Here is a 25,303-nt window from a genome sequence, read left to right as displayed (position 1 = left end):
AAGATTCTGTACATTATTTGGTCAATTATGGCATAAAGTTGCGTTATTTAAGCTTTTTATAAAAAAAACCGCTAATCTGTGGAAACTGTATTCAGCAGTCGACCTGTATTAGACGGTCACGTTGGTGACCGCTTAATACAGTTTCGACTGTATGGAGTTTCTCATGAAGGTTTTACTTTACTCACTTAGAGAACGACGTTAAATATGAACAAAGTGGATGCCTCGCGAGCTGTGAAAATTACAACGTCAGTGGCACGTTTCCTGGAAAACACCAAGCGTCGACGGGTAGCTTTAAAATTTTACAAAGAGTTGGTGACACTATTGGAATTCATCGAACAGAAATTTGATTCATCAAGAGCCTTAATGAATGATAAAACACGAAAGGAATTGGATTACAGCACTATATCAGCATTTCTTTCCATCGCTGTCATCAACTTACATTTGCTTGAGTATGATGAGTCAAGGATATATGCTGAACTTGCTCTTGCTAAAAGTAGGAAAATTGGCAGCAAAAAGACAGAAGAGTCATGTCTTCAAATACTCTGTGTATGTTTGGCTTTTGGTCGTAACCAACATGACCGAAATACTAAATGTTTAGAGGAAATACTCTCAGTTACCAAGGAATCTGGCGATACAGAGACAGAAGCAACTACCTACTATCTGCTTGCTTTGAGACATGTTGACGTTGGTCAGATGGAAGAGGCAGAAGAGTTTCTTGAGAAATCAATTCAAACGAGTCGGAAAGGTGGTTGCAGGTTGATAGAGGTTGAATGCTTAATCACACTAGCACTTAGGGTGCTTTCGCCACGCCAGAAAAAGAAAGCGTTTTGGAAACTTGAGGAAGCTCTTCGAATAACCGAAGAAATTGGAGATTATGAAAGGAAAGCCTCTGTGCTTCAAGCTTTAGGGGACTTTTCTAGGATTAATGGTAGGTTCGAAGAAGCAAAGGAATTTTACGAGAAAGGGGTTCAGCTCGGTGCAAAATTGCCTTACGCAAGATTATCGGTTTATATGAGGCTTGGCGCTGTTCTTATTGAACTTCATCAATTTGACGAAGCCATGAAGTGTTTACACAAAGGTCTTGACATCTGTGGAGAGGACCATTCAGTAGGCCAGACCTTACAATACGATATTTACGTGGAACTCTGTCGCCTTCACCTTCTCCTTGGTCAACCAGAAAAAGCTAGTGAGTATGTAAACAAAGTACTAACAGGAAGTTGGTACGAAAAGAACCATACTTCTCTCAGGGTTCTTGGTTTCTATATTAGTACACACGGGCACTTTGAACAAGCATGCGACATCCTGGCTGAGAGCATCAAAGGTTATGAGAACAGTCTTGACCCTTTAAATGACGAGTCCAAACTTTCTGATGGAGACTTAGATGTCAACATCTGGATGTACACGTATCGTTGCTTTTTGCTGTTTGTTCTTGGTAAGTTTGCCAAGGCTTTGTGTACAGCAGAGCAAGGCCGTGCCCGTGTATTGACAGAACTGTTGGCAAAGGAATACGGCATTCAAGAAAAGGCCAAATTGAGTGAAACTGACCTATATAGCCTTATGGGTAGTTTGGCTAAGAGTCAAATCTTAGTTTTCTTTGGCTCTGCGGCCGATAAGAGCATCTTGTGGATAATGACAAATGAACAAGGCCCGAACTTGGAGGTAATGTCTCAAGAAAAAGCAGAAGTTGATTGTCTCCTTGAAGCTAATTTCGGGTCACTTTTTTGTAGCCGAAACGTCAACTGCGAGGATCGTACATTGTCAGCCTTGTATGAAATTCAGTCTGCTGATGATGATACCCAGCACGACAGTGTCAGTGAGAAACGTCTCCTTGAAGAGACAGACGACGAGGTACGTGAGGTTGAAAACTTACCCAATCAACTGTACAGATCACTCATCGCTCCATTTGCTGACCGTATTCAGGGCCGACAGCTTGTACTTGTTCCCGAGGGATCTATGGTCATGGTTCCTTTTGCCACACTGCAGGACGATTCTGGAAAGTACCTGTCTGACTCGTGCAGTATTCGCATCATTCCTTCGCTGTCAACACTTAAGTTAATTCTTGACTCCCCAGAGAATTATCACAGCCGATCCACAAGTGAGTCATGTCACAGCACTTCCGCAATTGAAAGCAGCTAGGCAGGAAGCTAAAGAAATCGCTGACCTTCTGGAGGTGGACCCTTTGTTGGGTATGCAAGCCACGAAAGAAGTGCTGCGACGAATAACTGATGTGTGTCTGGTACACATCGCCGCCCATGGTGACGCGGAAAGAGGAGAGATTGCTTGTGCACCTAACCCATCCTCCCCTCAAAACCCAACGAAGGAGGACTACATGCTGACCCTGGCGGACGTTAGCAAGGTTCGGATCCGAGCGAAGCTTGTTGTACTAAGCTGTTGTCACAGTGCTAAAGGAAAGATTATGAAAGCCGAGGGAGTTGTGGGGATCGCTCGAGCCTTCATTGCTTCAGGAGCTCGTTCAGTGCTGGTTTCTCTGTGGGCCGTGGACGACAAAGCCACAAAGGAGTTCATGATTCGTTTCTACGGACATGTGAAGTGTGACAAAATGAGTGCCAGTGAAGCTCTTCATCAGACCATGAAGTGGATGAGAGAATCTGAGACGATAAGGTACACGGTGAGGGAATGGGCCCCATTCGTTCTGATTGGAGATGACGTCAATCTGGACTTATAAACCCTTTGTTATAAGTGAGGTGCAGTAAGACAAGAACACTGAAGGAAGAACTGTATCACTTTGCTAACATTATAAATACCTTCACCTTTCTTAACAATTTTTTTGTCAGTTTTCAGAAATTTTTTTCTTCAAGGCTCTATAAGATTGTCAAAGAACTGTTTTGGATATAAAAGATTATTATGTAGTAAAGCGCGTTGAAATTATTTGTGAAGCTCAAACTTCTGGTATAGCTTTTATCGTAGTTTTTCAGATCTACGGTAAGGAATTTTTTTTCCATATAAACAAAAGTTTGATGAAATTTCCAAATTTTGGCTACAAAATTAAAGAGCCATGGCTTTTTAAGCAAATTCACACAGTCGTCGTATATTAATATTGCGATAAATTTAAGGTTATTGATGACCCCAATAGACACATTATCCTTTACTTTTATAAAAAGTAAACCAAGAAAAATATAAACCGCTTCGAAATGGTATCGACTGTCCTTTCCTTCCAGGAACTTTAAATATTTTCAATGCGGTTAAACTTATCGGTCTGTAGAAATCGCGGCAGAGCTTCAGTTGGTTGGCGCGCTCTGATTGATTTAAGATTGCGCCTCCTTTTTTCCGCAAAGAGCACTTCTTTGCGCGTTTATCCTCATTGCTAAGCTAGGAAAATAACTGCCCTAATCCGTACTATTTAGGCTTTTTTCCACATGTAACTTTAGGAGAGTAGGGCAAGGGGTCTTTGTAAACGTTTGGGTTTCTAGTGGAAATGGCGTTGGCATTCGATTTTTTCAAATATTATTACTTGTTTATGTTCCGTAACAGTTTAAATAAGAACAGACTCGTCACCTTTTTGACATGACGACAGAGAGCAGGGACTGTAATTTTCGAGAATGAGCACATCATGCGAACAAACAAAGACGTAAATAACCTCATGTCCTTTCGAGCCTTTTCTGACAAAAAAAATTTCTTTTTGCGTTTGAAATAAATAATCATTCCGATTGTTGCTTAAGTCTGATAAAAAGCGCAGAAAAATTTGTATAAACATCGTATGTCCGCTCACTATACCAATGTTATCCGCCGTAAGTATTCCTTTGCTCTCATTCTTAGCACGCGTGTCTTTGTTTTGTGGAGAGCCAATTGAGATCCATCTTGCAAAACTGTCACCAAGGAACAAAGATTTAACCTATTCTCTCATCTAAACTATTCTCTTCATTTCACATCTGCTATTCTTAGGGCCTTTTTCATGCTTTTTTTTTACCAGAAAATTTCATTTCCCAATTTCTGCTTTCGAACAAGAAATTATTTCTTTAAGCCCAATTCGCTTTCCAAAGCCTGCTTTTTCGATTCCCTTTTCGTGATTTCAAATTTACTAATTCATATAATGACTCATTTGTACTTCACTTTTCGTTTAAAATGAATGAAATATGACGTCTTTGCCCAGCGGACTAACATATTAAGCAGTAGAGTAGCAAGAATCTTCAATTAGGATCGCAGAGATCGACGAGGCCTTCAAGTCGAATGTTCTGGTTTTTACTCAGTTTTGTCGCAAGATGATAGGAGCAACTGACGAAAATGACATGAAAAGCAAAGAAAGGTTCTAAAGTTGCTTCAATTCAGAGGTTTGTGCATAACTATTTTTGAGTGCAGAGTCATGCTTTGAAGGTTCAAACCAAGAGGGTTTCGTGAATGCACTTGTCAAAGCAAGCTGAGGCAGAACTGTTACTGAAGTTGTTTATGATCAGAGCTTCGGGAAGGATTTCCTGATAGCCCGTAATTCAGTGTACACGTACAGTCTACGTTTTTCAGATGGCAACTCTTTTGAAACGAACGAATAGCAAAATAGGTAAATGAAGATTTACGGTAAATCAACAGCTGCTAATGGTTTCTAAATTTCTTTCGTTTTCCAAAGCACTTACCTCAATGTCGTTTTGAAAATTTAAGCGTCCTTGACAGTGTGTATTTTCAATGTCAATGTAAAATCAAGGGGAGCTGTGATGAAATGCCCGCTTATTTTCGGAAATCATTTCAGAGCGTTAAGCATTTACAACCTAACATCAGTATAAATATTCTCCAAACTGTTCTCTAAACATTTCCTAAGGTGCTCCCGAGGTGAATTTGTTTTATAATCAAGAGCTTACTTAGTTGGTGTTCGTTTTCTTTATGCTCGTGATTCAGGGGTGGTAGGAGTGTTTCGCAAACATCAAAGGTTTCAATAGTAATATTTTTGCACTCGTGTGCGGTGACTTAAGCGTTTTCAAAATGCAACTGATGGTGATATGCATGTTGGTAGAGATGCATGATTTATCAAATGTGCGTTATTCAGGCAAGCAGAAATGAGAATGTGCCTCAACCTACCTGCCAGGCAGTTGGGTGGAGGCAATAATTATGATAATTGAGCTGTTCACATTTTTTCAATTGTCGTGGAAATAGCTAAACAAAGTCAAACCTGTATTAAGCGGCACCATATTTAGCGGTTACCCTGTATTAAGCTGTCAGTTCACAAACTCCCGAGATTTTTGCCCTCAATGATTTTAATTTTTACTTCTATAAGGCGGTCATCTCTATTAAGCGGTCGCAGTCACCTTTTACGAAGTCCCAACGGCCTGTTTTCATTGTCCTCTGCATGTATTTATATTGAATGGTCACCCCGCTATTCCACGTGGATGATCGCTTAATACAGTTTTGACTGTATGGAGTTTCTTATGAAGGCTTTACTTAACTCACTCAGAGAACGGCATAAAATATGAACAAAGTGGATGCCGCGGAAGCTGTGGAAATTACAACGGCAGTGGCCCGTTTCCTGGCATACACCAACCGTCCACGTGCAGCTTTACAATTCTACAAAGAGTTAATGGCACTACTGGAGTTCATCGAACAGATATTTAATTCATCAATTGCAAGAGCCTTAATGAACGATAAAATACAAAAGAATTTTGATAACTGGATTATATCAACATTTCTTTCCCTCCATGCAATCAACCTTCACTTGGGTGAGCATAATGAGGCAAAGACATATGCTGAACTTGCTCTTGCTAAAATTAGAAAAACTGGCTGCAAAAAGACAGAAAAGTTTTGTCTTCAAACACTTTGTCTATGTTTGACTTTCGATCGTAACCAACACGACCGAAATACTAAATGTCTAAAGGAAATTCTTTCAATTAGCGAGGAGTCCGGCGATATAGAGACACAAGTAACTGCCTGCTATCAGCTTGCTTTGAGACATTTTGACGTTGGTCAGGTGGAAGAGGCAGCAGAGTTTCTAGAGAAATCAATTCAAACGAGTCGGAAAGGTGGTTGCAAGTTGATAGAGGTTGAATGCCTAGCCGCACAAGCACTTCTGGTGCTTTGGCCAGGCGAGAAAAATAAAGTATTTCAGAAGCTGGAGGAAGCTCTTCGAATAAGCGAAGAAATTGGAGACGTTAACCGGAGAGCCATTGCGCTTTACTCTTTAGGGAAAGCTCGTCATGCTGATAGTAGGTACGAAGAGGCAAAGGAATTTTACGAGAACTCACTGCAATTCAGTGCAGAATTGCCTTACTTAAGAATACTTGTCTTCACTAGGCTAGGCACTGTTCTTGTTGACCTTAGACAATTTGACGAAGCCATGAAGTGTTTACACAAAGCCCTTGAAATCTGTGAAGAGGAAACGTCAGCATACCATATCTTACGCTGCAAGTACCAAATCTTCGCCGTACTCTGTGACCTACACCTGCTCCTTGGTCAACCGGAAAAAGCTTCTGCGTATGTAAACAAACTATTAACAGAAAGTTGGCATGAAAAGAAGCATGTATATCTTGGTCACATAGGTGCCTACATTGGTAGACACGGGCACTTTGAGGAGGCATGCGACATCCTGGCTGAAAGTATCAAAGGTTATGAAAACGATATTAAGCCTTTAAACGACGAGTCCAGACTTTCTGTAGGAGATGTAGAAGCCAACATCACGATTTACAAGATTCGTTGCTTTTTTCTACTAGCTCTCGGTAGGTTTGCTGAGGCTTTGTGTACAGCAGAGCAAGGTCGTGCCCATGTATTGAGAGAACTTCTGGCAAAGAAATACAGGATCCACGAAAAGGCAAAGTTTAGTGAAACGGAACTCAATAGCCTTATGGGTAGCTTGGCGAAAAGGCAAATGATAGTATTTTTTGGCTCTGCTCTCAAAGAGAGCATCTTCTGGATAATGAAAAATGACTTTGGTCCGAAATTGGAGGCGATTTCCCAAGAGAAAGCCAAAGTTGATACACTCCTTGAAGCCAACTCCAGGTCACTTTCTTGCAGTCGAAACGTTAACTGCGAGGACCGTACATTGTCAGCCTTGTATGACATTCAGTCTGCTGATGATGATACCCAGCACGACAGTGTCAGTGAGAAACGTCTCCTTGAAGAGACAGACGACGAGGTACGTGAGGTTGAAAACTTACCCAATCAACTTTTCAAGTCACTCATCGCTCCATTTGCTAATCAAATTCAGGGCCGAGAGCTTGTACTTGTTCCCGAGGGATCTATGGTCATGGTTCCTTTTGCCGCACTGCAGGACGATTCTGGAAAGTACCTGTCTGACTCGTGCAGTATTCGCATCATTCCTTCGTTGTCAACACTTAAGTTGATTCTTGACTCCCCAGAGAATTATCACAGCCGGAATGGAGCGCTGATCGTTGGCGATCCACAAGTGAGTCATGTCACAGCACTTCCGCAATTAAAAGCAGCGAGGCAGGAAGCTAAAGAAATCGCTGATCTTCTAGAGGTGGAGCCTTTGTTGGGTATGCAAGCCACGAAAGAAGAAGTGCTGCGACGAATAACGGATGTGTGTCTGGTACACATCGCCGCCCATGGTGACGCGGAAAGAGGAGAGATTGCTTGTGCACCTAACCCATCCTCCCCTCAAAACCCAACGAAGGAGGACTACATGCTGACCATGGCGGACGTTACCAAGGTTCGGATCCGAGCGAAGCTTGTTGTACTAAGTTGTTGTCACAGTGCTAAAGGAAAGATCATGAAAACCGAGGGAGTTGTGGGGATCGCTCGGGCCTTCATTGCTTCAGGAGCTCGTTCAGTGCTGGTTTCTCTGTGGGCCGTGGATGACAAAGCCACAAAGGAGTTCATGATTCGTTTCTACGGACATCTGAAGTGTGATAAAATGAGTGCCAGTGAAGCTCTTCACCAGACCATGAAGTGGATGAAAGAATCTGAGACGACAAGGTACACGGTGAGGGAATGGGCCCCATTCGTTCTGATTGGAGATGACGTCAATCTGGACTTCTAAACCCTTTGTTATAAGTGAGGAGCAGTAAAACAAGAACACTGAAGGGACAACTGTATCACTTTGCTAACATTATAAATACCTTCACCTTCCTTAAGCAATTTTTTTTTCAGTTATTGGTAGCTTTTTTTTACAAAGTTCTATAGAATTGTTAAAGAACTGTTTTGGATATAATAGGATTATTTTGTCGTAAAGCGAGTTGAAATTATTTGTCAAGCTAAAACCTCTGATACAGCTTTTTAAGTAGTTTTTCGGAACTACGGCGAGGAATTTTGTTTTTCATATAAACAATAGTTTGATGAAGTTTCCAAATTTTTGCTACAAAATTAGAGTCATGGCTTTTTAAGCAAATTCACACAGTCGCCATAATATTGCGATAAACTTAAGGTTATTGATAACCTCAATAGACACATTGTCCTTTCCTTTTACTTAACAGAAAACGAAGAAAAATGTAAACCGCTTCGAAATCGTATTGACTGTCCTTTCTTCTGAGGAACTTTAAGTGTTTTCAATATACTTCAACTTATCGATCTGTAAAAACCGCGGTAGAGCTTCAGTTGGCTGGCTCTGATTGATCTAAGATTGCGGCTACTTTTTTCCGCGAAGAGTGTTTCTTTGCTCGTTTGTCCCCTCAGCTATTTAAGAAATAACTGCCCTATTCCGCATTATTTAAGCCTTTTTCCACATGAGACTTTACAGGAGAGTAAGACAAGGGGTCTTTACAAACGTTTGGTTTTCAAATGGAAATGACATTGCCATTCGATTTTCTCAAATAACATTACTTGTTTTTGTTCCGCAACAGTTTTAAAACCTGGCTCGACAGAAAACGTTTATAGCTACTGCTCTAATTTGTAGCTCGCGTTAGCAAAGTTATCTGATTGTAAGAAACATAACTTTGTCGACGTGGCTATGTATGAACGCTTTTTTTTTTTGGCAGAATAATTAATAATTATTCCACGAGCGCGCGTTGAATACGAGATGGTAAACAGCGAAGGAGGTATCTAACAATTGCGAATGAAATAGTTAATTGTTTTATTAAATGTTATCAAATCCTGAACGTTTGGATGTTTGGAACTTTTTTCAGCTCATTTAACTCATGTCAGATGACTCGGAATTATGAGCTGATAATCGGAGTTGAATAAACCAATCAGTACACTAGAAATGTAACAGTCGGAGTTGAAAATTTTATAATACAGAATTTACGGAAACAAAAAGAAATAGCTTTGGGCTTTTAGTTTAACTATGTATTTTTACGTAGACAAGTTTTACAACGCCGTTTTGGGAGTTTCATGTAATAGAAAGTTTTTCTGCTTTGAATGCTTGTTTTCTTGTTTGTTGACTTTTTTCATTCTCTGTGAGTAAACAAAACATTTTATCCCTGTTCCGGAGGGAATCAGTTTTGGTTACCCTCAAATTGCATAGTTTCCTCGATTTCGCGGAAACACGAACAGTCTTAAGAAAACAGAGATTAAGAGCACAATGCCAGTACCACGTGGAACAGTAGGAGCGGAGCATTTTCACGTCAGTGTAATCCAAACCTCAATGTGTATTATATTTAATTAGACTTGAATAGCGAACGGATTAGATCTGTGACGTATTGCACGGTGTACACGAATTAAATTCTGTGTCCACGTATACAAAGTATAATATTATGCCAGGAATGCGTGAATCATCTTTCCAGTGTAACTGAGATCTTTCAACATGCTAAAATAAAAAAAAACAAACAAACAAACAACAACAACAACAACTTAATCAGTAAGTTAAAAAAGTTAAACTGCTTGGTGCGAAGATGGAAACAAACTTAACAGACTAGTGAAAACGTAAAACCGTCTCACAGTTTTGCAACAGACTGCAGCATTTAACGAAGTAAATAAACAACCATTTAGACCTCCTTGTAAAGCAGTGCGGTTTGCCAAAAGCTGAGATCCTTTAGTAATTTTTATCGACTAAAAAACTTGTTCTATTATATGTATACGCTGAGTTATCGACTACTGCCAAACTGATAATAACTATTAAAACATTGCTATTAATTTATAATTGTGTGAAACAACAAGACAAGACTGAAGAGCCAAACCAAACAGAAAATTAATAGAAAAACACTCTTCTAATAAAATTGCCCCTCAAATATCATTTGTTAAGCACAATAAAAACAGAGAAAAATATTTCACAAAGGGACGAGAGTGTTTCACTCCTTTAGGAAAGTCAGCACATAACAAGGATCTTCCTTCAATCCAATTTTTACCGAGACCGACTTTCTTTTGGAGGCCTCGAGATTTCTACAAGAGCAGAAAAAAATTACATTCTCCTGACGTTTATAAACAGCTCACCTGACAATATGATGTGTGAAAGCGTCTGGGCCACATACCCCTATAAATAGCTCCCGTTCAGTGCCTGCACTGGGGGGAGGGGGTAAGATCTCTAACAACATCTCCATGGAAACACGACCCTCGTAACCTTCCCACTCGGGGGTGGACTGGGTTACAGTGTAAAACACTTGAAATCTGCAAGAAGTGGCAAACATCAGTAAGGTTTGACAATTAATTAACAAATAGAGAAGCTTTGGCTGTGCTCTGTTCTGTTATAAAGCACGCAGGAAGCGGCTAGAGCATGAAAGAAGTGTAGAGAGACACACGAGACGTAGTCGAGTGTTTCTCCCCACTTCTTTCGTGCTCTAGCCGCTTCCTGCGTGCTTTATAACAGAACAGAGCACAGCAAAGGCTTCTCTATTTGTTTTATAATAAAGAATCCATTAAATTCCCCGAGCATTACTTTCAATTTTCAAAACAAATTTTATTTCCAAAGCGAAGAACAGTGTCGTCAGCATGCTCTATACTCTCATAAAGCACGCTTCAATAAGCCAATCAGAATCCCTGTTCGAATGGTTCAAATAATCTGATTGGCTGTACAAGACTAAAGCTGTCAAAAGTGTCAAACCATCAAAGTTCACCTTCTGCGATAGTTTACAAACTAAAATAGTTCGGTAGGTCGAAATTAATACCCTTGCCTGAAGTTTTTAAGTCTCTAATACAGAATCTTGAAGTGAAATATTCAGTGAACTTCAGCCGAATTATGGCTCATAAAAACACGCGAGTTTTTTTCACATGACAAGGTAGAAAACAAACTGTTCAGGGCGAGTGTTTTTTGAATGAACGACAGCCGAATTCACCGGAACATGAAGATCGCTTGGGATGACAGCGCCGCAAAACTCGGCTGCAGTGACAGATGTGACTTTCCACTCAACGCATCGGAAAGGATATCAGAGCAAGCTCTTATTTTTTCACTCGAAGGGCGGCCGATGTAGTTTCTGGGGCTTGCTGTGATGACCGGAGATCGCCATGATGAGCGAGCCGCGATGGACTTCAGCATGATCATATTCGGTCAGACACCGTCATGATTAGAATGAATTTTAACAATTATGCCAGTTTGTTCTGTTTTGTTTTTGAACACTGAACTTTATATACTATACGAGTGTTAGCTGTGTTTGATTTTTATTACGGTACGTAAGCTTGCAATCTAACTGAGCGTGAAAATCTTTAAAACTCGGAATGTTTATTTTGTTTTTCCTTTGAGGATTTTCGTATCTGCTCACGTTTTAATAACGTAAATTACGGCGCTTGGTATGTTTACAAACCTTTGTTTGATTCTTCTGTTGCTACTTGCTGGCTCGCTTCAGTTCCGAAATTTCACTTTCAATTATCGGAAAAAAGCTAAAAAGAAGTCCCGGAAAAGGTCGAACATAGTACAATTGGCAGATGGCGTGACAGCTGTAGCTCAGCTCTATGCTCTATACTCTCATAGGGCACGCTCTTTCAACCAATGACAGCGCGCGTTATATCCGAACTTTATTATAATAATATTTATACAGATATCTTATGTGCCGAAGCCAATGAAAAACACACCGAACATTCGTAGATTGGTACATAAAATTGCCCTCACTTTAGTGGATACAAACCTATCGATTCATCTCATCGCTGCAACTATGTCCTCCATCAGACCTTATACCTTATCTCACCTCAGGCTAACAATTCTGTGTCCGCTACAGATCACGTTAAATCATTGGGAAATTTGATTCCCTCTCATTATGCAAATTAAGGGTGCATACCAGTATGAATCAGTTTTCACAGAACATAATCCCTTAGTGAATGAAAGTGATCCTCGCAGTGATGTGCACTACTTAGGCAGTAGTGAAAATAAGGCCTGAAAAAAATTCACTACTGCCTAAGTAGTGCACATCACTGCGAGGATCACTTTCATTCACGTCTTTATCCGCAGTTCAAATATATGACTTTCATATATTCTTAACCGTCTATTCATCACTTCACGGGTTTATTTAGAACTGCCATCATGACCAGTTCCCAGTTGGCTTGTTAGCTCAGTTGGTAGAGCGCTGCACCGGTATCGCAAAGGTCATGGGTTCAAATCCCGTACAGGCCTGAATTTTTTTCAGGCCTTATTTTCACTACTGCCTAAGTAGTGCACATCACTGCGAGGATCACTTTCATTCACGTCTTTATCCGCAGTTCAAATATATGACTTTCATATATTCTTAACCGTCTATAATCCCTTAGGTAACATCACGTGACCGGGACAACAAAACAACGATATGAATAAGGGCTGTGAGAGAAATTGGAGTGAGAAACTTTTCACAATGACTGGAACTAACGCACAGATGAGCTACATGTGGCTTACTACTCAAAAAAGACAGGAAAATTGTAGAGGATTGTTCTGTGTGCCCGCACTAACCGCGTGCCACAAGGAAATGCTTTCTGTAGTATGATATCATGTGTTCACGAGGTTAAGCTCATACAATGCAGTATCTTTGTTTACTTGCATGACAAAAAACCTCTCACCTGGGGCTGGCATTATCTGCTAGTTCGTCTAACTGCTGCTTCCATAAGATGTCTTTTTCCTGACGATTTGCGAACAAGAGTTTGACAGATCTGTGGAAGAAAAGCACATGAAGGTCAGAACTTTTCTTTTAGCATGAAGGAGTTCTCCATAATTCGCTTTTATCTCAGACACCAAAGGAGCTTTTCACCATTGTTAATGCATCTTGATATATTAGCACTTTGAGTCTACAAGTCTCTTTTCAATGCTTCACCAGCCTAGTGCTTATTCTAGGCTATTTTCAATTTTCGACTAACCAAGTAGAACATTTGAAAAGCTTCCTTCTAGCTCTGAACAATTTTCTCAATTTGCAAATAACGCCACAAGATGCAGAGCCGGGCGTAACTCCATAATTTACTTATATAAAAGGATGTTATTGTTCACGCAGGTTGTCAAGAGTATCAACATCATCAAACTTAAACACTCTTAACTCCTTCAAAAGTATAATATAAAAAATACAGAAGTAAAGAACAGTGCAAGTCCCTTACTTTTCAGCAGATGAATTCTCCAACACTGTTCGTCGAATTAGTCGGATCATTGGTGTGAAGCCTGCGCAAAAATAAAAATTCGACTTTTTATCCGCCAAAAATACATTAAATGCTAATACCAGGTTTACAAAGACAAGACTTGCATTATTGTGGAAAAAAGTAATTGAATAATTGAAATATCACTGTCTAACAAATAACTGAGTGAGTGAGTGACTGACTGATTGAATAGTTGACCGACTGACTGGCTGGCTGACGGACCGACTGAAAGACTGACCGACTGAATGGCTGGCTGACGGACCGACTGAAAGACTGACCGACTGAATGGCTGGCTGACGGACCGACTGAAAGACTGACCGACTGAATGGCTGACTTACTGACTGGTTAAAAGACCGACTGAATGACTGACTGGCTTGCTGACTAGCTGACTGTAGATCTATCAGCATTGACGAGGTGGCATTGACAAACCTGTTCCAGCCGCAATAAGAAAAATTTCCTTTGCTTCGTTCAGACGACTATCTTTAAAATCTCCAGAGTAATCAGTGACTTGGAGGGTGTCACCTAAGAAACAAAATCATAATTGAGAAGATTGTAAACAAATTTGGGAAAATTTGCTGTCGAAAAAAAAAATTTTAGAAGACTGAACTTCCTCCAAGAACATTTCTTGCAATGACTGCTGATGAATCAAGATCAAATAAAAAATACTTTAACATTGGTTGGCGCCCCTCACTGCAAGGTGTGACAGGAAAACTTGGAAATAATGGAACCATACAGATGTACCAGTTTTTCATCATTAATACAGATTTTCTTCAACAGGGAAAATTCCTAAACGGTCAGCCATAGTTTTAAAGACATCGTTTTAGATTTAAAAACCCATGGAGGCAACAAACCACCCAGCACTGACGGGGAGTGTTGGAAATTATGAAACTCACCAGCGACGACAGGATTTAAAGTTGGTGTAAGCGTTCCTTCAGGATAAAGTTTAATCATGAGGTAGAACCGTCTGCCATCAAATTCTCGCTCTGATGGATCGACTTGTAGAGAGGGTAAGACAACTGTGTATGGACGACTGATCTGCATTCCTGTGGCATCAGAAATTAAAATGAAGCATAGGAGAAGTTTGCAGGTTTGGAAGAGAGAATTTATCCAAGAATGTCCAAATGAAAACTTTCGGATTAAAAGAACCAAAGGCAGGGTGAGATTGAACCCTGCAGTGACCTGAAAGGAGGGGGTAAGTTTCTAAAGAAACTGTGGCACTGCGTCGGAGAATATAACAGGGCAGTTTGGTGTTATTGTTAGACTAAGGGCTAACGCTCGAAACGTCAGCTTTGAAACTCTTTACGGTGGCCAATTTACGATATCACCTCAGTTGATAATGCCAAACTGCTCAGTGACCTGAAAGGGTTGTTTAAGGAGAGACATTACCCTGATAGAAATGATTTTAACCAATAGCATGATGTTCCATGCTTTGGATAGATATTGGAGTAGATATACATGTAAGTACTTATTGATTCAGTCGGCGGGTCAGACGGGGAAATACTTGTCTCGAGGTCGTAACATACGGCTCGAGCATAACGTTAGTGTTAACCAAACTTTAACTGTTTTCTCTTTCGAGGAGAACATGATTAAAGTTGAGCTATAGTAAGCCTAATTATTATTTATAGTTCCAAAACAAACCTTCAACATCTCTGGTCATGTGTATGTGATGTCCAATTGGTATTCTCATAATGACGCCTTTAGGAAGCTCACAGCAAAACAGTTTACAGTTATGGGTTACTGAATCCACTGAGATTACTTTGCAGTCCCATAACCTGGAATCTAAAAGTGGAAACAGAATCTTGAGTTGTAAAAAAAAATTGGATTTTTATGGGATACTTTCAGTCAACATAAATAGAGAATACATGTAAATAGTCGATGGTTCAACATAATTAGCCCCATAGGGCGAGGAAAAATACCAGCACCTTCATTTAAACTTTGCTCAACGACCGACAAAAAAAATCCGTTACTAAAAATTCATGCCTTTAAATAGGAAAAAAAAAAACATTTAATCCGTCAGCGTGACCATTTTTTAGTTCCAGCTTTCCATCCATACCTTTTCACTCTCCTACAGTGTAATACCGTGGCATATTTTCTGTGATTCGGGCGTACAATAAATAAATGTGTGCGTTTTCACTGTTTTTGATACCTCTCTCCTTGTGCGGCTTGAAAGAGTTATTTCCCTGTAAACCTTGCCCTAACTCTGTCCATTGCACGCCAGCCGCTTCTTTGGTCAAAAGAATATCAACTTTGCCACTTTCCCCAGACATACGTACTGTCAAATAATGAAACAGTTTGAAGGGAAATCAGTCAGTAAACCTTCCGTATCACCAGGTTTCTAAATTGTCTATAAAATACAGTCATTGTGGTATTTATGTATATGTATGGTTGTTAAAAGTTTTCTCAGGATGGTATGTACAACTTACAAAGTTATAATCCAATTTGTTACTGTGACATTTAGACTCCACATTTACATTTGCATTAATTAAAGGGGTTTAGTTTCTAAAGAAACTGTGATGCTGCGTCGGTGGGAGAGTATATCAAGTTAATTTATTATTATCGACAGAGTTGATAACGTAAATTGGCCACCGTAAAGAGTTTAAAAGCTGACGTTTCGAGCGTTAGCCCTTCGTCAGAGCGTCCAATGAAAGGCTAACGCTCGAAACGTCAGCTTTTAAACTCTTTACAGTGGCCAATTTGTGTTATCAACTCAGTTGATAATACTAAATTACTCCACATTTGTACTAGATAACTTGGTTTCATCAACTTACTTGATAACGTGAATTGGCCATTGTACGGAGATTTTAAAACTGTTGTTTCATGCATTAGCTCTTCATCACTTCTAATTTCAAATCTCTTTACAGTGGCCTATTTAAATGATCACCTAAGCTGATAAAACCAAATTATTTAATAGCAAAACCCCCCACAGACATACCACCACAGTTTCTAAGGAAACTAACCTCTTTATCCACATTTAGTAATTTAACCTAATGCTATATTAAGATATAATACACAGTACATTAAAAATTTAACAAAACTTTGTGATAAACTGCATACCTTGTTGATGGGATATAAGATTGCTGAGTGCTGCGGGAAGAGATAAGATACATGTCAATTATTTTTCCCTTAATGAAACAGACCAAAGGTAACTAAATCTGAGGGGTTCATAAACATACTTAGTATATGATGGGGCAAGTAAACTTTTTTGGGAAAGGTAAAAAAGGTTTAGAATTCACACGGTAATTATACAGTCCACAATGAACAATAAACTAACCTAAGTGAATTCGAAAACTTTTTTCTCCTAAAATGAATACTGCATCAAACTCTTTTCCATCTTTCAGCTCTAATATGATGTCTTCAACTTGAACTTCCTATGAGACACATGTATATTGTTTAAGCTGGGTAAACATAAACTGTAACTATAAGGATTTAGGAATCCAAAAGTTTATCTGATGCAAAGTAGTTTAAAATGTGTATTTAGGAAGAAAGCCCCTCTGCCATGCTTAAAATGGGTGTACATGTAACACTTGAAAACTTGTAAGCTTCACTTAAAACAATTATTAATTTCATTGCAATTATCAAGAAGTATCTTACAAAATAAAAACAAAATAAAAATTAGTTATTACATTTGTTTCAGGACAAATTTAACAATATATCAAAACAAACCTTTTTTCTTGTAAAAACTGATATTGTCACTATTTTATCATTTTGATACCAATCATAGCTGCAACAAACAAAAAGGAGAAAACAAGTTACGCACAGTGTGAAAACTGCAATGTCATGTAAACTCCTGTTGACCACTACTATCTCAAGCTTAGCAGAAAATTCAATCACAGCCTTGAGTGGCAGGTTTTTGCATATATTTGAAAAATGACTGACACATCTACCCAAATTTTTGCAACATTTCTGGACATCTTTGCTTATGATCTGATTCTCTACAAAATTGCAGTGTTCTTAGGATAGAGTTTCTTGCCCTCAAGTCAAAAGAAAACTTAGCTCAGGCACATTATATTACTTTGAGTCTTACCGAGGATCTTGTGACTTCTGTGGGGGAACAGGAACAGTGAAACCATCAACTAAAAAAAAATATCAATTTGAAATAACCCAGTCATTAAAAAAAAAATAAATTCAAACAACAGAACAGGCTGGATAAAAAGAGAGTAGATCTGGAATTGTTTTGCTCTCAAAGATACATGGACAGGTGACAATCAAACTAGTAGTTGGCTTGCTCAAGTGTCAGTCACACTTAATGAATATATATACTCCCTACTGCAGGTGAGGAAGAACCAGAGGGACTCTATGATTATAGTTACATCCCTGTTAGACGAAATAGCATTACTGACAACTTAAATCTCAGGTGAACTTGAGCCAATTTTGATTTCAACAGGATTTATTCAGACCTGTGTTTTTTCCATTCTCTGATTTCTTCCTTGTTTCAAAATGATTTCCTTGGTTACTGGGAATCAGCTGAGAGTATTTTGAATAACAGTGACATGACCAGGAATAGAATCTAAGTAAAAAATATTTTATGAGAAGCCTACCTTGAGCACTTGGAACAAACAAACTATTGTGAGACCGCAGTGATCCTGATGAGACATTGAGGGAGTTTCCTGATCCTTATGAAGCAACAAAGTAGAAATTAGACATTTATTAAAATTGTATTATTGAATACAGAAAGCGCACGTAATTTCCTGAAGAGCTGTAATTCTTTCTTTAAAATATAATAGGTCTCTGCAGCTTGACCAAACAAGTAATCCATGATTGAGTAAAATATACTGTAGGCAATGGCATCATAAGCTTTTTCAACCCTTCAATCCCGAGATCTTATCAGTAATTCTCCATAATGTCTGCTTTACAATGTTTGTAATAGCTTGGAGAATTTGATATTGCCATGCTTTTGCCCCTGCTCATGTTGCTGTACCAGACTGTATCCTCAAGGAAGTCTGCAACTCTCAGCTGTGACATGTGACATGTACCTGTTCTGGAAGGTTTTGTCTTTTTAACCACATTGCTTCTCTGTAAAGGGCCTATGAAACATTTTTCTAACATGGATTCAGCATTCACCCATTTATGTGTCTGAAAAGAGGAAAGATGAATAACTTAAACACATGACGAGGAGAGGATAAAATTGATACTTAGCAAACATTTTTGCTTGAGTAAATAGCAGCACTTATAAGTAAAGGCAGTAACAGCTCCAGTCAGTTGAATTTAACCCACGAGTATAAAATCTGCCCCAATAAGGATCTTTTGTGGTATTTGAACTCTCTGTTCACCATCTACCCTCTACACCCTAACATCACTGATTCAGTATGTATGTTCTCCCTAAAGTTCACTACAAATCTCTTACTCTGTTGACACAGAGAATTTGTTTAACAATCAAGAGGTTTTTAGTTGGTGATCATTTTCTTTATTCTCATGAACTTAGTGTGTGATTCAAGGATAATATTAAAAGGTGAAATTATAATGTAGATACCAGTCAATCTTAGGGGTCTAAGAAATAACAAGCTTTACACATTATGGTATGCATACTGTTCTGCAGATTCCATTTAGGAACAGAGGACATTTGGGAAGGGAGGGGGAAGAAAGGGGAGTAAAGGGTATTCACCTCATCAAATAAGTCAGTTGCATCTCTTCCAACCCCTCTCATGATCTCTGGAATTCCTCCTGGATGGTATTCTAAATAAGGAGTCATATTATACACTCTACCTGTATTATGTAAAAAATAAAAAAACATTCAAAGTTTGTAAGTCATAAATCAAAAAAATAGAAAGATATATATTTTTTTTACTGGTCATAAGGGTAGGGCAAAGAAAATTTTGAGTTCTTATATGAAATCAAGCCTCAGATCTTCCGATTCTGCCTTGTGAGGCTCCATGGGTGAGGTGCTAAGGTGAGTAAGGCCATTATTAGATTCATACAGGATGAGAAATTGAACATCTTCCTTATCATGATAAATCATGTTATCGACTGAAACATTTAACTGACTATTAGTACCAATTACAAGAAGCTTGTCTGTGTGAATTGTAAAATGTAGTATCTTGTGTTGAAGTCTCTAGCAAGACACAACTATACAGTTGAATCATGTGGCAAGGTACATTCATTGAGATATAAAGCATACAAGAAGTTGGAGAGCATGAATTACACAAAGGAGTCACTTGATGCATGATTAAAGGAATTTCATAAAAATGTGTTTTACAATTATAACACAGCTGTTATTGCCCTCTGTTACTGTCTAACACATCTCTAGACAACATTCAAAATTCCACATTGACTCGGAAACAGTGGACAAGAAGAGCCACTGAGTGGATTGTCGACTGCTAGATCATCATCATTATTTTAGACACAAAGGATCAAGAACAGATTTACGGATCAATAGCACTGAATTAAAGGGTTAGTTTCAAAGAAACAGAGATGCTTCATTGGTAGGGGGCATTTTAAGATAATTTGGTTTTATGAACTGAGTTAATGATGTAAATTGACCACCATAGAGTTTCTAAAGTTGACATGTCATGTGTTGGAAGCCCTTTGTCAGAGCAAAAGATTGTCTCTCACTGAAGAACGGCTAATGCTTCAAATGTCAGCTTTTGAAACTCCCTACAGTGGCCAGTTTTCATTAGCAACTCAGTTCATAAAACCAGAATATATTTTAAGACACTGATTGGTATTTTAAATGAAGTGTCATTTGCTGCCTTCTTAAAATTTCAAAATCCATTAAGATGTCTTCTTATCATGTTTTTTAATGATCAAGGAAATGCTTAAAATAATGGAAATATGATTTCAGTGATCACGAAATGGGTTTTACATGGAAAAGATAAACAACAAATCTACAGATTATTCTTAATAGCTGAGTGAATAATTGCCTTTGAAATCACAACAAAAGAAGACATTAGATACTGTCAATAACCTTAAGGAAGACGGTTTTTTTTCATGTAAATGACATGTCACAATACCACTCGATTGTTGAACTACAGTCGTCGGTAACCCATTAACTAGAATCGACTTTGTTTGGGACAAGATCTACATATCCGGATTGTGACACAGACCGAACTTAAAAAAACCTTTTGAGGCCGCACAAATCGCGATTTCTTTGGTGAAAATAAACAGAAATAAACAATTACTCATATTTAAACACGAAGAAAAATATTTCGAATTCGCCTTCTTGATGTGAGATCGTTGAGGTTGTTACCTCTCTCAAAGCTATTTACATGTCTGTAAGAATTTTAAAAAGCTATGGGGTAGAAAAAAGGTAAATAACCAAACCTTTTACCTCTGATACTGATCCACGCATCTTGCTCTTTATTATGTTTGCTCAATTCCTCCTCGGTGACAACTTGCACACGTCCGCCGGTTCCAGCTAAGTCTTGTCCACTTTTCCCAAGCCTGATCCAGTCCATTAAGCTCCTCCCCGGCTTTAATGGTACAACTTTGGCTCTGATGTTTAACGAGCCCGATGATTTCGCCCGTTGAGGCGAATTTTCCGCCGGGAAGTTTATCCTCGGAGCAGTCATGGCGGCTTGCCTGTTGTCGTTTTCGTCATCACGTGTTTGTTTGGTGCTGTCTGCCACTGGTTGCGCAGCGTTCGACGACGAACAACCCAGTTTGGCGATTTGTAGAATCTTTAAAACCACAAGTCTTCTTGCTGAGAGAAATCAATAACGAATTCTTGCCTTACAAGACCCCAGAACAACCCAGATTATCGTTCAAGCAGACCGGCCCAGATTATCGCTCAAGTTTGTATAACTGCGTCGAAACTGAGTTAACCGAAAATTTTGCTTTTTTCGTCAGGCTAAAACCTCTTGCAAACGGTCACATGTCAGGCAGATAAGTGACACACGACATGCTCTTTCCCTCTAAGACATGATGGACGACATTAACTTGCATTGCCAGAGCGTTCACCCGACTGTTTAAGCCTTATAAACGCATAGGCTTAAGAAATGCAAATGTGTCAACAACATTTCGTTGTCAAGCAAGTTTTTAAGTAAACACGAATTAATCAAAAAATGTAATGAAAGCCATTTTTCATCAGAAGAGGAAAATATCAATTTTCACATTTGTTTTTGTGTTTATTTTTAATTCCACTTTTTTTTCCGACCAAGGAGAGCTGTAGAGAATTTATTGTGTTCACGAATCTGCCACTAATATCGTTTTCTTCAACAGTCCGTGGGCAGTTTGCATTATTAACAATTCAATTGTGCGTCAATGTACCAAATTCAGTGCGGCCTATGATTCGCTGAAAGTCGGGCATAATTTTAATTTTTTTGCTGAAAGTATGTATAATTTGCAGTTTCATTTGCTGTTTAACCTCTTCAATTTCATTTGTTTACCTTCCTCTTTCGATTTTTTAAACACTTCCTCGGTTTCGTCATATTAATTTTAGAAATATTACTCTCACGTTACTAAGACAAAAGACAGGCATCTGGGGTTTGATATGACAGCTGAAATAGTAATAGTCTTTTTTTCCCTGAGTCAGGCCACCTGCTTTAACGGTTTAGTGCAGTTCATGTTAAGATTCTACTGTACTTATCACGCAAGACTTGTCACGCACGGCTCAATCGTAATTGGCACTTCGTAATCCTGTCACGATTATTGTATTCTTTGACGTGACTTATCTCAGTTTGGGGTAATTTACCCCCTGCCCCCTCCCCCTTCCTTTCCTTAAGTTGTCCCCTTCAGTTATACAGTATTTTGTGTAGGGTGAAGGTGTTCACATGCTGATCACGTGGTTATATTGATGATGATTGACGTTGTCATGCACGGACAGGGCCGGCTCATATGTATTTGCTCTGGGGTTGTTGTTTTGGCGATGGAGGTTCCACGATTTTGGGTTACGATTACCTGGAGTTTTATGGTGCAAACGCTCAAAATACTTGCAGACGCATACACAGGTCGTATTGTTCGCAGCCAATCCACACTAAAAGATGTTATTGAGCGGTATTTTTGAAACGGATTGAGTCGCGAACGCTTAAAACCATGAAAGCCTTGTATGCCTTGTATGCCAAGTATGCCAATGTCTTAGTTGTAAAACGCACACTTGTTGAAAAAATCAAATTCTTAAATCTGAAACCAAACTGCATATACTCTATGCAATCTACTGAACAACACTACTACCGTGAGACTGAAGAACAAAACTCTAATGGTGCAAACTGCTTGTGAAGAAAGACTCTGTGTTGGATTCACTTGATGCTAAGGAACGAAGCTACGATAACTGTACGAATGGTATTAATTTCACGATCAGAAAGGTGAATTTTATGTTTGTTTTCATTGCAGTGGTATGGATATTCTTTTTAATAAATACATGATCCAAAATCCTGTTTTTTGCGTAAAATTATCTATTGTTTACGCAATTGTCTTGTGGGCTAATTTCTACGTAAAGTTTTTGATGTCTTCAACAAAAGCTGCCGTGAATAGCTTCGATGAATGTAACGTATTTGAGAAAGCTGCAATGTTATCTGTTATTGTATATGATAATAAGCTTTATAGTAGCAATGATGAAGCATTTTCAATAAATACAGTCTGTAACTGTAGATCTCGATACGACAACTTTGTTTATTTTAATCATCCTCATACGCATGGTATTCGTGTTCGTGTTCGTAAGCCCAGCAGAATACCAAAGAAAAGAAGTACACGTATTTTGAAGAAATCCAGGAAAGTAAGACGTTTACTTTGAACCTACATCAGAAAAAGCATACCGAAGTCTTCCTGGATGCATCTTTTTACAAATAAAGCTCGTGAAAAAATATATGCACATGGAGTCAGCTGTGAGAATAAAGGAACAGCGAAATATCCCTCTTCTTCAGTCAAGAGGAAATATCGAAAGTCTAACAAACACAGTATACTGGAAATGCAAAACCAATATCCACATGCAATAAAAAGTCCACAGCCATAGCATTTGAATGCATGAAGGTCTAATTCAGTGCCAAATGTTTATAAAAATCTGAATTACAGGGTAAATCATTTTAAGTCCAATCTGTCTGGGGATATAGGAAAAAACCGTGGTCCTGTTATTAATTCTATTAAAACAATTCAAGTTCCTTACAGTCAAGGCAATGTTTGGGTTAAATGCTGATACACAGTGTGTAGCCATGTCACTTGCTTCCCTCATCTACAACAAGAGGAAGGGTGTTGTATCCTCAATGGACTTGGTTAATATCATGAACATTGGTAATGAATTGTATTCTGGTCTATCTAGTCTATCCAGGCAATCCTATTTACTGTTAACAGAAGTATGTGAAATGATAATGGTGTTTAATATTAATTACCAGCTTCAATGTAGTCCAAGCTATACTGGTACTATACATGGTACTTGTGAAGTACAACATTTCAATTGTTTGTGTAGTGTGATCGTCCGGGTGAGTGTAGTTCTGAAAAGAACTGTTGTTGGTGACTGACGTTTTGACTATCTGTGCGATAGTCATCTTCAGAGTCAAGTAAGGAATAGTTGTCAGTCGATGATGTTATAAAGTCTGGTCTGTTGAACGTGATTGGTCTGTTTAGCCGTGATGTGATTGGCTGGAAGACTCATGTAGAGTTTGTTAACAGTCATTGGTCGGTTTCGATCCGTCTGTTGTTTGTCGGTCTGTTTGTCGGTTTGTTCACGTCGATAATGAGTCGTTTGTAAGGTGCTGGTAATTGTTGACATCTGTTGAGAGGCGTCTGTTCTAAGTTAGTGAACCAGCTTTCCAGAGTCAGTTGTTGAAAGTAGTTTGTACTGTAGGTTAAGCATTCACACTACACAAACTACTGATACTCCTGGGTTCAAACCATTTACTTTACAACATTTCAATTATTGTATATCATTTGCTTTTGCTATGCAGGCTTTGCTAGGACAAAATTATAATTCTTTTCTTTCAACAATCCTTAGTACTACAGTAGGTTTTTACTGTAATGGTGATGGTAAGTTTGAGATGTTTGATTCTCATTGTAGAGATTCATATATGCCCCATCCTCAAGGAACTTATGTACTGTTATAAGTTACACCTTAAATGAGCTGATTAACTATTTTCAAGGTCTTTATCAAAATCCAAATGTTTTATTTAAACTCAAAGGAGTACATATTAATGAAAAACAATGTGACATGACAGATATTTCTGATCAACAGTTGTCAGCTGTCCCCCTCGAAGCAAATCATGCAGATGCTGAAATTACAACTATTCGTATTCCCTTGTTATGCTGTTGTGCCACATCTTTTTATAGCATTTGTTTTTCCATTATCAAATATTGTGGGTGTTGGAATTCACAGGCTCTAGATAGAATCACTGACCATGCAAACAAATTTTACAAAGAAAAACTCAATGGCGATAACCATCCACTGACTATTAACAATCTCCCAAGGACACTTCAAATATGTGACACAGATATTAATATTGCCTCAAATTTGGAGAAACAAGGAATACTATGCTGTACATCTCTTAGTAGCAAATTATTGCTTCAGAAGTTAATCACAGATAATACTAGGGATAATGCTGAGTGTTTGATGTGGATTTCAAATTATTGCTTCAGCTGTATTTTTCAGCACCATAATATGAAAACAAAAGCAAAAAGTGTTAAGTACTCTTCCTGATGGCACACTTGATATATGTGAAAAAATGAATGAAATAGATTTTCTTATTCAGTCATAAGTGGATATTGTAAAAAAAAAAAAAATCCAGAGTAAAGATGTAGAATATTGTATTAAATTTATATGTTCAACTAATTTGTCAAATGCTGGAAGACAAAAGGTAATGACAAAACATAAGTCTCGTAGTCAGAAAGAACTACATGTAAAAAGGAAAAAAGAAAGCTTTGCACAGATGGAACCTGCCATGAAAAAAAAAAGTTTTGTCTGATAAAGCAATATGGTACAAGTCACTGGATCCTGCAGAAAAAGAAAAGCTTTTATCTCACAGAGCTGAATGAGATAAATCACTGGATTCCAAAGAAAAAGAAAAGCTCAGCAGATTGGTATAAATCAATTGGTTCTGCAGAA

The 25,303-nt window shown here is 38.6% G+C and overlaps 2 protein-coding genes and 2 pseudogenes across 3 annotated transcripts in view; 3 read left to right on the top strand and 1 right to left on the bottom strand.

Annotated features, from left to right (window-relative positions):
• LOC149040894 (uncharacterized) overlaps nucleotides 1–3,136 on the top strand; it is a 4,811-nt pseudogene extending 1,675 nt beyond the window's left edge. Inside the window, exon 2 of the transcript XR_016179147.1 lies at nucleotides 190–3,136. The product of XR_016179147.1 is annotated as an uncharacterized LOC149040894 (transcript). The remainder of the gene's footprint in view (nucleotides 1–189) is intronic.
• A 2,277-nt stretch (nucleotides 3,137–5,413) lies between these two features.
• LOC149040893 (uncharacterized) lies at nucleotides 5,414–8,863 on the top strand. The gene has a single exon (XM_089214659.1). The coding sequence runs from the start codon at nucleotides 5,414–5,416 to the stop codon at nucleotides 7,931–7,933; it is 2,520 nt and encodes an 839-aa protein (XP_089070785.1). The 3' UTR covers nucleotides 7,934–8,863.
• A 573-nt stretch (nucleotides 8,864–9,436) lies between these two features.
• Nucleotides 9,437–21,423, bottom strand: LOC113676120 (cytochrome b5 reductase 4-like). The gene is made up of 16 exons (XM_089180408.1): nucleotides 20,606–21,423; nucleotides 18,944–19,044; nucleotides 18,315–18,414; nucleotides 17,880–17,954; nucleotides 17,366–17,414; nucleotides 17,005–17,062; nucleotides 16,613–16,709; nucleotides 16,396–16,425; nucleotides 15,488–15,613; nucleotides 14,980–15,120; nucleotides 14,235–14,384; nucleotides 13,771–13,863; nucleotides 13,306–13,366; nucleotides 12,781–12,870; nucleotides 10,258–10,431; nucleotides 9,437–9,634 (listed from the first exon to the last, which is right to left on the bottom strand). Exons 1-16 carry the CDS (start codon nucleotides 20,844–20,846, stop codon nucleotides 9,580–9,582), a joined length of 1,641 nt encoding a protein of 546 aa, XP_089036534.1. The 5' UTR covers nucleotides 20,847–21,423; the 3' UTR covers nucleotides 9,437–9,579.
• A 1,997-nt stretch (nucleotides 21,424–23,420) lies between these two features.
• LOC149040892 (uncharacterized) lies at nucleotides 23,421–25,293 on the top strand (annotated as a pseudogene).
• The last annotated feature ends 10 nt before the right edge of the window (nucleotides 25,294–25,303 follow it).

This window comes from Pocillopora damicornis, chromosome 8 (genome assembly GCF_964200805.1).
Source record: "Pocillopora damicornis chromosome 8, jaPocDami1.2, whole genome shotgun sequence".
Taxonomy (NCBI): Eukaryota; Metazoa; Cnidaria; class Anthozoa; order Scleractinia; family Pocilloporidae; genus Pocillopora; species Pocillopora damicornis.
Note: the sequence above shows the minus strand (reverse complement) of the source record. Positions and strands in the feature narration are given on the sequence as shown.

Bases quoted from the DNA above. Each gene is read 5' to 3' on its own strand.
- LOC149040893 (XM_089214659.1), top strand. From the start codon at position 5,414: ATGAACAAAGTGGATGCCGCGGAAGCTGTGGAAATTACAACGGCAGTG.
- LOC113676120 (XM_089180408.1), bottom strand. From the start codon at position 20,846: ATGACTGCTCCGAGGATAAACTTCCCGGCGGAAAATTCGCCTCAACGG. The intron at 18,415-18,943 runs GTGAATACCCTT...TCCTCTTTTCAG, and splicing joins CAACTGACTTATTTGATGAG to ACACATAAATGGGTGAATGC. The intron at 9,635-10,257 runs GTGAGCTGTTTA...TTTTTATTTTAG, and splicing joins TTCACACATCATATTGTCAG to CATGTTGAAAGATCTCAGTT.